This window comes from Myzus persicae, unplaced genomic scaffold (assembly GCF_001856785.1).
Source record: "Myzus persicae strain clone G006 unplaced genomic scaffold, MPER_G0061.0, whole genome shotgun sequence".
In the NCBI taxonomy this organism is placed as follows: Eukaryota; Metazoa; Arthropoda; class Insecta; order Hemiptera; family Aphididae; genus Myzus; species Myzus persicae.
The window spans coordinates 946,202-960,382 of NW_019104377.1; the positions used below are offsets into that span (position 1 = coordinate 946,202).

Here is a 14,181-nt window from a genome sequence, read left to right on the forward strand (position 1 = left end):
TCTTGAAGAAACCGTGTTCAATAATTGTAATTTGTAGGAATATACCTACACAACATTATATAATACACTTATATTACCTATATTATGTTATAGGTACTTACCTTATTACCTATACATTATTCATCTGTTCCGGTCGTAGTTAAGTTACTAACTAGGTAGTATAATATAATATATTATATACCAACTACTACAGGAAAGTATAATATACCCCCAATAGGCATGAAAAATATTATACCTATCTATATATTATAAATGTTTGGTCATACACATTACAATATTATATTACTTAATAATATTTATGTATATGTAGGTATATTCAATATTGGTATATATAGGTTCTACATGTTGCATAATAGACAATAATAGTATTATGTTATTCTAAAGTTTACTCGACTTGACTCTTTACTGGGTACTTACATCGATTGTAAAATAGGTATGTACCCATAGCTGTTCGCAAACATGATTATCCTCAAACAACATTATATATTTATATTTAGTACCTACTTGCTTCGCTGCAAAGACCAATGCTTGCAAGTTGCACATTGCACATGCACCTATATTTGTATCACACTTGCAATACAATATAATATACATTATACGCTTACATATTTAAACACATATTTTATTATTATACCTTCCTTTCACCATGAAAAGCGTCCATCCGAACATTTAAATGCATTGTCGTTTCTGAGTGTTTCGTAGTAGGCAGATCGGGCAACACTGCATTGATCAGAAAGACAGAAACTGCCATCTCGTTTCGTCCTTTTGATTTACTACTGGCGACTGCCGTGTACCGCACTACCGCGTTCGCCGCCGCTAGCCGCTACGCCACACATTATTGTTGTCTACACTCTATCGTTTTCAGTCGCTCTGCAGTGTGCAGTCAGTACTCGGTAGTGGATGAGTGATACTGTTGTTTATCGTCCGTGTGATTGAAAATTCGAATTTCTGTTTTTTTGTTGTTGTTTTTGTGTTGTTTAGTTTTTGTTTCTCAAGTAAAATTATTACAGGCTCATTGATATCGTGTCAATCATGATTTGTTCTGTGGAAATTTAAAGATGTGATCTTCAATTTTCTCATGTACGTGGCGGTCCATATGTTCAGACTTGCACCTGTTGCATATAAGTTGATGTTTTTAGTTTTAATTATTCATTGAAAATCATCTCATCGATTTTAAATGCGGAATGGTGACGAGGCGAGAGTTCTATGTTGTTTAAAATTTTTTGTACCGCAACCAAAATTGGATGACGTGAAAATGGGAAACATACAAACCCGTAAGCCCGAATACAGTTCGCCGATTTCGACTCCGCAGCATCAGCTTCATTTGCCTGTAGAATTGCCCAGGACTCATAATTTGCGAGCTAGTATTCGGACCAAAATACCGATGCCAGACAAAAGTGAGCTGGAGAGGCGGTTCACAAAAGTCTTGGTATGTTATGTTTATATATTTTATTAAAATAGAAAACACTAGAAAAACATAAAAGTACTTAACTGGGTTTAATATTTATTATTTACTAGTGCATTTTTAATACTATGATTAGATTGATGATGTATACCCAGTTCCATAAAAGTTGATTGATTAATTTTTATTTAATATTCTGGTAAACATAAACATAAACATAGGTAGATACTAGAATAAAACAAAACACTAGGTACCTAAGTAATTATTATATTATATTTATAAAATCATACATTTGTAAGCTTAGTGCCTACTATCTACAGTATACACATAATTTATAATTCATCAACAGTCCCTATAGTGTACTACCTATAAAAACAAATAAATATTAATAAATATAATTATACCTATATTTTGTTTATTAGTTTGAGTATCTATTTTAAATATTGCCATGTTGGGTAGGTTTGTTTTGATTTATAAGAATTTAACTTATTGAGGCAATATGTTTCCATTTATGTAATACATTCCTAAAATATACTACCTATTTAATTATATGTGAATATTTGTGTTTATTTATACAGCTAAAGTTATTATTTAAAGTACTTATTGAGGTAGGTACTTGCCTATTCATTTTTTGTTTTAAAAATACATACGGATAGACTAAAAAACATTAGGGTACCTAAAAGTTATGATTGTATTTACTACTAATATGTACATTAATTATAAATTATAAGTATATTCTGGTAGATATTCTTAAATATATCTAATTAATTTTTCACTGCATAGGTAAACAATCTATAGCTATTATTTTAAGATTATTTATGGTAGGTACCTAAATATGTAGAATGGAATAAACTTAAGTGTTAGGAACATCTAAGTAATTGCTGATACTAATTTAAAAACTATAATAATTATAAGTCAATAATATTGATTGTGATGTATTCTGGGTTAAATATAAGTAAAATATTTTGTAAATGAATGTCAGTTGACAGTTGATATTACTCAGATTAGGTATGGTGTAGGTTTACCACGGTTTAATTTTATTTAAATAAATAAAAATATAAAATTTAACTTATTTATATCATATTTATGAACTTATAATATTTTAAATTAAAGTATTGTTATTCGTCTATTATGAATATTAAGAATTTGGAATGAAAGTATACTAAACAATTTTTATACTGCAATTGGTTAAAGTATGGTGACTCGTGTCTACCTATTAATAATTGTGTAGCACTGTAGGCTGTAGCCATTACAAACTGCTTAGTGTTTAAAGAAGATTAAAATATCTAATTAAATTGTTCTTTTATTATTATTTAATTGATGTATAATAGTGTTCAATAGGCATTTTTTGGTGGTTTCATTATTACAATTAAAGTAAAATCACAAATCAAATCAAAAAAAACTTTAAACTGTAAAAATGTGCATATTTTTTGTGGAAAAATGGATAAAGGAAGGGGGTTGATGCCTCCTAAGTCAAGGTGTTTGTTGTTGTATCTAATTATAGCATTTTAGACTTTAGTAAAATATTGAATACTTATTTAAACTTGAATTGTTCTTAATAAAATATATACCTAGCTACAACGAAAATAAAAATAAAATATATTTTTTGTTCATTAAACTATTTTTTTTTTGTAAGCCATATTAATGATCATACATAATTTGCATAATATTATATTTTAAAGCAAAATTATTATTATTATTTTGTTAGATATAAAAATTAAAAACTGTTTAGAATTTAACTATTGAAGCGGTATTCTTAAATTTAAAAAACATCGAGGACATGATGCAGTTGATTATAGGTTTCTATTATTATTGTATTACCTATTATTTTTATTATTTTTAAAACAATGTTGAATATCTGCATCCTAAAAATTAATTAAAGCATAGTGCATACATACATATGTTATGTACACTATATACAATATCATAGTTTAGTATAATAGGATGTAATTTAAATTTTAAATGTCTGATAAACTATGCATCCATTTTGTGGATACTTGTTTTTGAAATTTTAGAATAAATAAATAAAATATATTAGTATAATTTATATTTTATAAGAGTTTATATATAAACTATAATTTGTGTGTTTTGTTCAAGTGATAACCAAAAACATTTGGATAAAAAAAACAGAGTACCTATTAATATCACAGCTAAGTACCTTATTTAGAAAAAATATTTTGACATAGACACAACTATTTAAACATTTTAAACACTCCCAAACAAATTTGCAAACACATTAATTAGGTAGTTATGATGTTTTAGATTATTTTAAGTGTTTCTATAAAACATATAGTTCTGCTTTCTGAGTTCTGCATATGATTAACTTTGATTGACTTTGTATAACATTTTCATATACTTATTCTTCAAAAAATTAAAACTCTCAAATTTATATTTAGTTAAAAATAGTAACTGTCAAGTATTAACAATATTATACTACACCATCAAATATTCACATAAAAAAAAATTATGAACATTTGAAGTTTAAAATTACTAAAAAGTTCTAACAATTACTTGGACTTTTAAATTTCTTAAGTTTTACCTTTTACCTTACCAAGATCACCACCATTAACGCACTTATTGTTTTCTTACCCATCCATGCATATCATAGCAAATTTGTGTTCAGTAGACCGAGTGTTGTTAGATTTAGTATTAGAGTGAATTAACCTTATAAAATTTTAAATTAAGAACATTATCTGTGTTTGCTCACTGTATTTTTTTACTCAATTTTTTGTATTCAATTTGTATGCATGTCATGACTTATGAGTGTATAAAATATTAAAATTAAAAAATGTTTAAATTTTGTTTTAAATAAAAATTATCGTAAAAAATTTGGCATACAAACACAGATAATGTTAACTTAAAAATTAACTTTAAATATGATACTGGTTAATTCATTCTAATACACTAGATTAGTTCTAGATTGGCTAACCACACTAGATTGGTTCTAGCCAAACATAAATTTACCATGTTGTGCGGAGGCCAAATAGAGAAAATGATTAGAGCGATGACATCAACTTAACAATAAAGTTTGACATAACATTTAATTAGACTAACTAATATACCCCTCCAACGAGCCCTTCAATCTCACTACACAAATACACAATCTACTACTTCACTCCAAAACCTAATTGATTCCTCCTTACTTTCTCTTCAAGCCATTCTTGACATGTCCATAGTCCACACTCTATATATCCCATCAAGCTGTTGGTAATTTCTTGATATTTTCTAGGAAACTCCTAAAGAATTCCAAAAATTATTTCTACTTGACTACTTGGCTTTGTGTTATTTGGTGTCAAAACCCATTTATTGCACATTATAGTAAAAAAAAAACGGATTGGAATTAGTCAACAACTTTACACATACTTTTTCTTTTGTTTAAATTTCTCCTCTTTTTTCTAAATAATTTTAAATTCGCAAATAGTTCATATTTTTTGGCCAAATATTTAGTATGAAGTTAAAAAAAATAATTGAGGGATGAGTTGATGTAAACTGTAAAGTAAAGTTGTTGATAAATAAAAATCTGTTTTCAGAAGCCTTATCCAATAAATATATTGACTGGTATGATGGACAAAAAGTCTAAACATTTAGCGAAAAAAAGCGTTCCCACACGGCACGCATGACGCGCAGTAGTGACAGGTGGAAGTTAAAGGTTATGGGTGTTATAACCAAGGCCGTAGCCAGAAAAATATTTAGGGGGGCTTAAGAGTATAAATATGTTATATTATATTATAATAAAATATGAAAATATAAAAGTATAATTTAAATTAAATTAATCTATATTTAAATAATAATTCAATCTTATTTCAAAAAAAAAAACTAGGGGAGGTGTTAGGGTTCCCCCCCACCATGGCTACGGCGTTGGTTATAACGTATATTAATAATAATTTACTTCACACACTGTTGCTTGTACTAAATGTAGGTACTCTCCCTTAAAAAAGGACCACCTTGGAACCCCCTTTAAGTTGAGCTGATAAAAACTTCCCGGCTTTTTAGCATAGAATAATATAATATACAAATATACAATTTCCCCATAAACATTTGTTTAATGTATCGTTCATAAACAACAAAATAAGTTGACTAGTATGTAGTTGGTTACCAATTTCTGAAATATTAATTATTAACCACTACGTTTATCTTATATATTATATCTTTATAATCGTGTTATGAACTAAAATAATTATATCGTATGCAGGTTACTAAACCCAACTAATCTATAAGGTTTCTCCAGAGATCTGATGTATGTATTCAGTGCCTATATTAGTATTGGTATATTGGACTATTAAGATAATATGGGTACGTATCGAGTTGTATTTTGTGATTACTGTAACCTACCACAGATCATATATAATGTTTAAAGATAGCAGCCAAATATCGTTTAAAATATATTTATAGGTACTTTATGTACGTCAATTAGTAAAACCCTTAAAGTTTTCAAAGGTTCAAATTTTGGTTTAATTGAGATTTACTGGTAGTTTGGCTAAACCTAACTATAGAGGTAAGAAAAATGTGATTAATCCTTACTGTTTATTCCGAAAACAATTTTTGACGAAATCAATAATTTCGCTTATCCAAAACGTAGCATAAACTGCAGATGAAACAATCAAAGCCCCCCAAAAATATACATTTAAAACCTGTACATTCTATACTATACTACAGTATTCGGTTTATTCCCTGGTTTATAAACTGCATACGTCATATTCATACTATATTTACGTAATTAATTTGATTGTATTACCTATATTAAATAATATATACTCTCAGTTTATTAAATATTTTGTTGCACTCATTCTCATTTTTTTTTAATGATTTAAAGATTAATAAGTTTACATCATTTAATAATTATATTTTTGGTTTTCTTTAATTAAATTTTAGTCAACTGCGTAAGTAAGTAAATATTGTTCTATTCCATAATTTGTTGGTCATTTAAATTATGAAAAAAAAACAAATTTTTTTCCATCTTCTTTTATAAATGTGTGTATAAAATCTCTGCATGATTTGTTCTATTTTCATAACAAAAAATAGATCCTAAAACTTCAATTCAATATATTTAACGTTATATTGTGTGTATGATTTAGGAAAGATTTCCTTTTTAATGCTTCAATAAGCTTTGTTAGAATAATCGTTTAACCCGTTTTTTCGTCGTTCAAATCTAATGATTAGATATTATTATTTTATAATGATAATAAATAAGCAATTAGCTAGATAAAGTAAGCGATGTGAGTACTCAATATATTTGCAGTACCATCTGTATCGTGATCACCTTTTTATATTTTCTCTTCCTGCACTGTCAAGTATACAATAATTTAATAAAATAGCATAGTTGTCTAAAATATTTGTATGAATTAACTAAGACAATCATTAATATATAATGTAAAGCTATCGCCTAATATTAAGGGTAAGTGATTAAATAGAAACTTAACTAAAACACTAAGTAAATTAATTGTAACAATGGATAATATATAATAAAAGAATCGGATGGACACAATCAATTTATAAATTAATATTTTAATGGATTATCTAAAAATGTATCGCGTATCATCATATTCATAAAGTATTATATTCTGTATTCATCAAAAAATTGTCTCGCTAGTCTACAATAATAGTAATAACAATGCTTTGTAGAAATAATATTCTAGGCCACAGTTGCGTAATTATATAGCTACGGCAAAATACACTACTTCATAGCTACATACATTTCCAAACTACATAACTTCTAGGTAAAACAAAATATAAAACGTTTACAATTTGACTCATATTATTTGGTATCTACCTTCTATAAAGTTATTAAAAATGAGTATATTTGGCTGCGAATGATAACGCAACAAAATCAACTTAATGTTTAATCTGTAAGACTATTTCTTTCTTTTGATTTTATGTATGTTTCATAATAGAAAATGAACATTCACAAATGTAAGTCATTCCAAACATAGATATAATTTTCAATGGAAAATCTTGTAAAAGTCAGTATTTTTCAACGGGTGATGTTTTCCAAAGTCACTCATCAATCTCTTTCGTAGATAAAATATGGACCTTCTTACAACTCACATATTTCTAATTGAAGTGAAGCATCTTGCTTTTCGCTTTTAACAGCCATAGCCCATAGGCTAATTAAACAAATTTATTTGAGGTCGCATAATAAGTTCAACTTCTTGAAATCGAAATCAAATTCTACTATTAATTCGTCTAAGTGGGTAATAAAATGTTCAAAATAAAACTCATCATCCAATTATATTTTTATGACTTTACAACACAGGAAATGTGTTAGTTTTTTTTCAACTTTAACATTTTTAAAAATTATCAAATTTTTTCTAAATCCATCTAAAAACTTAATAATTTTGGAAATTATTTTTTTTATCTTAAAGTTGTACATTTTGTTAAGCTATTTAAATTTTGAGAAATATAAAGCACATGTCAGATAAAAAAAGGTCAGTTAGTTATAGATCAATTATTTATTTAGTACAATATTTTAATTTTAATTACTGTTTAGGTATAAATGATATGAAAAACTAGAAATAATATTATTTTACATTTCTGGGTTTATTTAATTTTATTTACGTTATCCGTTGCATGTCTTTCGTTGATGAATGCCAGATTTTGTAATGCCTGATTTTTCATACACATTTTGGATTAACGTCATTGGATTTTTCTTTATACGATCATTTTAAATGTGCCTAAAACTCAACATCATACAAGTTGTCATATTTTTCTATCATACCTTATGGCTTATACCCGCATTCAAGCAGACAATGAATTAGGGTGATAGGGTCGCAAACATGAAACATGTGTTCGCATTAATATTTCTTATTTTTAACCATGTGCATTTTATTATTATTGTAAACGTTCTGAGGATTGATAAGAAAAGAATGGTAAATGGCAATGTTCTCGCGGAATGTAGAATTTATGATCATTGTGATACTGTATTTGGCACTTTATACCACTAAGTTCAATGAAAATTGTATTTAAAAATTGATTGTTTTTTATTTAGAACTTAAATTATTACTGCCAAAAATACATAAACATAATATTATGTTGAGTGTTTGAAAAAAATTGCAATAAACTATACGTGTTGTTGAACTAGTTTCTTTATCATTCTACATAGTAATAAAACAAATATTTAAGTACTTCGTAGTGATGAAAATATGAAATGATTGATTTTTACTATGACTAATTTTTTCTTTTACTAATCTTAATCAGTAATTACATGTTACTATTTTAGGCATATTTTATAGTGTATATGTGTAGTAGAATCTATTTGAGTGAACATAATTTATCGTTTTTTTCTTTTGAAACGTGAATGGAATAGCACATATAAAATATACAATGCTGCATATAGGTAAAAAGATGACAGATATTTATTAAAAATGAATTGTGATTTATTATTGAATAACACTAATATAAACTTAAAAACAAAAAAATGTAATTTAATTCACTTAAAAAAATTCTTTATGGCTCTATCTATGGTATTTTCATATAATTATTGAAAATGTAACTATAAATCTTAAGTAAGAATGTAAATTCATTTTTTGCATTAATTTCATTTTGTATTATTCATAATTTGTATTTATTTTTCACCCAAATTTAAATCAAGGAAATACAAATTTTAATTGACTATAAATTATAATTAAACAAAAGTTACTCCTTTATATTGTTTGAATTAATTTACAATATGACATGTGATTTGTGTATTATTTTTCTTGTTAATTTTTTATGATGAAAATAATTGTTATTATTTTTTGTTCATGTACATAAACAGTATCAAAGTATATATTAAGAACCAATAATGTATCATGTTATTTTAACAGAAATATTATTAAAATATTAAAGCGATTTTACACTTTAAACAAATAAAAATCATTAAAAACTACTTTAACCCCTACTTTAACCATATATTACATGGGCTTAAAGTCTAAAAAGCCACTATAAAACTAACAATCCCTTAATGGATATAAATTGAAAACGTTTTATCGTTATTTTATGAGGTTCATTCGTATTGCGTGCTCATAGTGACCCAATTTTTAATATACCTACGTATTATATATTTATTTTATTATGTTGAACCGTCCTGTTGTCTTTAAAAGCTGTATTTTAATTTATAAATGTGTTATGTGTATAAAGATGTATAAAAAAAACAATAATATTTACTGGTAAAAATGAATTGTTACATTTTATTTTCGATGTATAATTTTGTTTTCTCGGCATTATTATTATGGCGTTTATGTCATATTTATATTTTATACAAAAAAGTAGTTTTTTTGTGTGACGAAATATACGTGTGTTTCCATAACTAGTTAAGTCAACGGATATTTTTGATTTAAAATAGTAGGTACAAGCCATAAGGTGAGCGTTATGAGAAAAATATCCACAATTCTTATGTTTCACGCGTTTGTGTCCTACCTTTAACCTAACCTTGTGTGTTGTGTCATATTGAATATTTTAATAAATATTTAAAACAAATTGATATGTATAATTTAATTTAAGAATCTATTGTATAACTATACTCTATTATGTACTAATTACCAATTTTTGTTGCAAGCTAATAACCTTAGCATTTGATGCTGTACCATGAATAAAAAAAATAAATAAATAAATATTTAGTTTAATTTTAAGACGATTTAAAATGGAAAACACCCATTAGCACATTTTTAATATTTTCACTCAATTTTAGTAAAAAATCAAGACGCATTGAATATATTTGTAATATATATGCAAATTTAGTTTAGATACAGGCCATATAGGTGTTAAAACAACTACAATGAGCATTGTTCTTGTTTTTTATTCTAGTTGAATAACAATATGGAATTTATCATGGCGCTCGCATATGAAATTAGATACTATTTATACCATATTATTTATTCCCCATCGGCATTTGGTAATATAATATATTAAACAATTAAAATATTAATTTAACGAAGAAATAAATGTTATAAATCCTTTGACATTATAACTAAAAAAAAAAATTGGACTTGTAGTCTTCTACTTATATTCTGCATTGTTTTATGAGTTAAAATGATTATTTGTTAAATATGTTATATGCGTAAACCGTGTGAAAATAGCATTGACAACATAATATATTAAATAGTGTTTCTTTTTGGAACTATAAATGTACAATTTTTCGTATAACTGTTTAAGTAAATATTTTTAATACTATATATTTTAAAACCAAACGTTACCCTTAAAATAAAATACAAGTGTCTATACCGGAACCCTCAAAACGTCTTCGACACCACACCCTTCGATTTTAAAAATCACAATAGACCCTCAACCCCTGCAGCTATCATATTAAATGGGTGTGGTACTATATTCTCGCTTTTATTATATTCAGTATTCGATAATTTATTGTTTTATAATAGAAAATTTGAGGTGCCATGTCATCATTCATTCACTAAGCTTCCCGAGGGCAGTATTGTTACCTTTAGGCTTTAAGTATCCTCAGAATAATAAAATAACTATTGTATTGTTAATGAACCTCCGAGTGATCATCGAATGGATATAATGTTGTCTTAAAATGAGGATAAGACGAAAATTCATTAAAATTATTTTTTCCATCTTATAGGTCCTCCTGAGTGAGTATTGTGATGTAAGATTACCTTAGTTTTAGATTTTAATTCTGGTTCCACGCGGGTAATCAAAAATATTTTAACGATGGCAATAACGATATAATAAGATTTTGGAGAAAGGAAAAACATAGTTGAGTAACAATGCTTTCTTCAAACAATAACAGTAGAGGTTATGTAATGAAAATTGTGACATTTTTTCTGGTCTCCATTAAAACAAAAAAAGTGTGTTATTAGGTATAAATAAATAGATCATAGTGAAGTAGTGTATTCCATGATGTTAATCTTAATTAAATTACGATTTACATATTGTATTTGAAAATGTTTCGTTTAATTATAATAAAATTTAATACCAAAAAAAGGTATTAGGTATATATAATAATATAATGTTTGAAAAACATTTCAAAATACCCAACTTGTTTTTGAATTGATTTTTGAATTGTTTCATTTGTATTTTAATTAATAAGTTTTAATGTTTGTATCAAGTAATTCATTTTTTTTAAAAATTTAATCATTTACCTTAATGATTAAGTATTTTAAACTATGTATCACTATTTAAATTTAAACTAATCTTATACAGTGTCGTCATAATATTCATAGTGCGGACACAACTCGAAATATTTTGTATGATTTATTAATGATTTATGTCAGTTATTAATTATTATATTGCATTTATATCTATTGAGTTTTAAATTAAACATAGTATGTTTATTTTTAATATAACAGCTCGACGTCGTCCCCCGTAGAACTGATTTTAAATTAATCAAAATATCTACAGGATATAAAATAAATATACAATAGAAAATGGTATTCGTTTCAAAATTTGCTATGATTATTTTATTTTCATTTCATAGTTCATTACTCATTTTTATTAGTATAAGTATGGTGCTCTAGGTAATCAATATTATTACATTGTGAAAACTATTGAACTTTAAAATATGATTTAATATTTTAGTACAAAAAAAAAAAATATGTATATAATAATATTGGTAAAATAATACATTTATTTACAAATTTATAGTATTAGACATTAGTATTGTAAATGTTAATCACTTTTGAATGATAATAAACAATATAATTATATGGAAAACGTGGCTTATATAAGATGGAAATTTATTTTTGGTAAATTAAAAAATACATTATTACAATTGAAAAACGTGCTTAAATTGTATACTTAGTTATAAATGTAGGTATGTAACCGGTTGTTCGTAAGTTAATATTTCTTGTTAAATAGTCCATACAGTAATGCCTAAATTAATTCATAGATTCAGACCATTAAGAGTCTAAAAGTGTAAATAAAAATAAATTAGATGTAGTACAAAATAATTGTTTCTAATTTATTTTGGTTTTCCATGAATCATTTTTATCTAAGGATTTGTTGTGAACTGACTAATCGCGTGAGATGTGAATTACGTATTTTACCATTTGTTAATTTATGATTGTTGCTGATTTTAAACAACCTATTATATTATACAAATGTTAGCTAATTTTATATTCAAATTAATATAATATTATTTGGTAAATAGCAATAATAATACAATGTTTACTCGAACTCAGTAAATAATTAATAATCACTGTTCACATTTTTAACTGACTTTTATGAATAGCATATACTATATAATATCATCAATCTATTATACTATTAACTTTGCAAAAATATAATTCTGTAGGTAAGCTATTAATGCATTACCCATCATCGTACATTTGTGTGTAATTTGATAATTTATATAAGTATTTTGTAGTCGTTATGAATATTCCTGGGTACCCGAAAACATAGAATCATATTAGAATTGCATAAAGATTAGGCATAAGACATAATTACATTCGCCTTCGTTGATTTATTTATTTGTCTCAACAATGACAATTGTGTAGGAACTTGGAAGGAAATAAACCAATTATTAATCTCGATTTTTTTGATCACGTGTTATAGGCATCCATGAACTTGCCTGCGGACAAAGCAAAACTCCTTAAGCAGTATGATGATGAAAAAAAATGGGACTTAATTTGTGATCAGGTATAGTAAATATATTTTTTATTATAATAATTTTTTCATGGTATGCAATTTTAAAACCTAATGAAATTATCATACAATTTAGCATTAAAAAATATATAAATATAATATCTTTTTAAGTTTGCACTGTCGTGTGATTTTCTATTTTTATAGTTTACTTTTTCCGTGAAATGTATATAGTATGTCCCGCGTATAGCTATGTAAATGCTGGTTTACATTAGATCTCGAACCCAAACGAATGCTACCCGACAAATTTGAATGCTTTGATCAGACCGGCTGTACAGTTTACATATCGGTTTGTTCGGAAGCATTCGCTTGCATTCATTCGTTTTCGGGCTTTAATGTAAACCTTAAGATAATATCTATATTCCGTATAATATCATAGTTTATCAATGACATCTGAAACTGAACTTGTATAATATAATAGAAGCAAATATAAATTTAATATTTCACCTCAGAATGATATGTGTTTTTACGTTTTGTACTGTAGTTGTTCTCGTATACTATTGAAGTATTGAGGTAGTAAAGAAATAAATGTTAGATAATGTTTTGAGTTACGTTACACAATTTATTATATAATGGTGAATTCTATAGTGGTATATTGTATTGTGTATACATATATTTTATAACTGATCATAATCATTTGGAATAATACAATAACAATAAATTATTTTTAAATAAATTTGAAAAGAATTGTTGTGTTTTATTTCTGCTATTTTTTTTAGTTTTTAATTATTATATTAATTATAATATTAATATGTTTATTTGTTTATTTTGGTTAATTAAATAATGATATTTTTTATAAACACGCCGTGCACATGCGTATTGGTACCTATCTTACAATACTGTATAGTAGTTGCACGTGTCATATATATACAATATACAATATACATACTCGTATATTAAACTATGGAGAGGGGGAGGGATTGGGTGTGCTTAGCACCACAAGTTTTTTAATTAGCAACCTTATAATTTATGCTATTTATGGTATATTTTAGTACTTATGTTGTATTAATACATTTAAATATACAGTGTACAAAGTCATTATACTATACGACATACGTGTATTACCAGACTTGTATCACGGTTTTAGTGTACCTCAGTTCATGCCTAGGTTTCCTCGCTTTCTTCGTGAATTAATTCGACCAATATAGACTAACCGCCTATCATCTATAATATGGTAAATTTTTCGAACTCGATTAGAACTTCTATGG

The 14,181-nt window shown here is 26.1% G+C and overlaps 1 protein-coding gene across 1 annotated transcript in view; it reads left to right on the forward strand.

Annotated features, from left to right (window-relative positions):
- The first annotated feature begins 1,177 nt into the window (after positions 1-1,177).
- Positions 1,178-14,181, forward strand: part of LOC111041640 (formin-like protein CG32138) — a 32,692-nt gene continuing 19,688 nt past the window's right edge. The window contains exons 1-2 of the mRNA XM_022325969.1: positions 1,178-1,429; positions 12,887-12,970. Coding sequence (XP_022181661.1) covers positions 1,178-1,429; positions 12,887-12,970 — 336 coding nt within the window. The remainder of the gene's footprint in view (positions 1,430-12,886; positions 12,971-14,181) is intronic.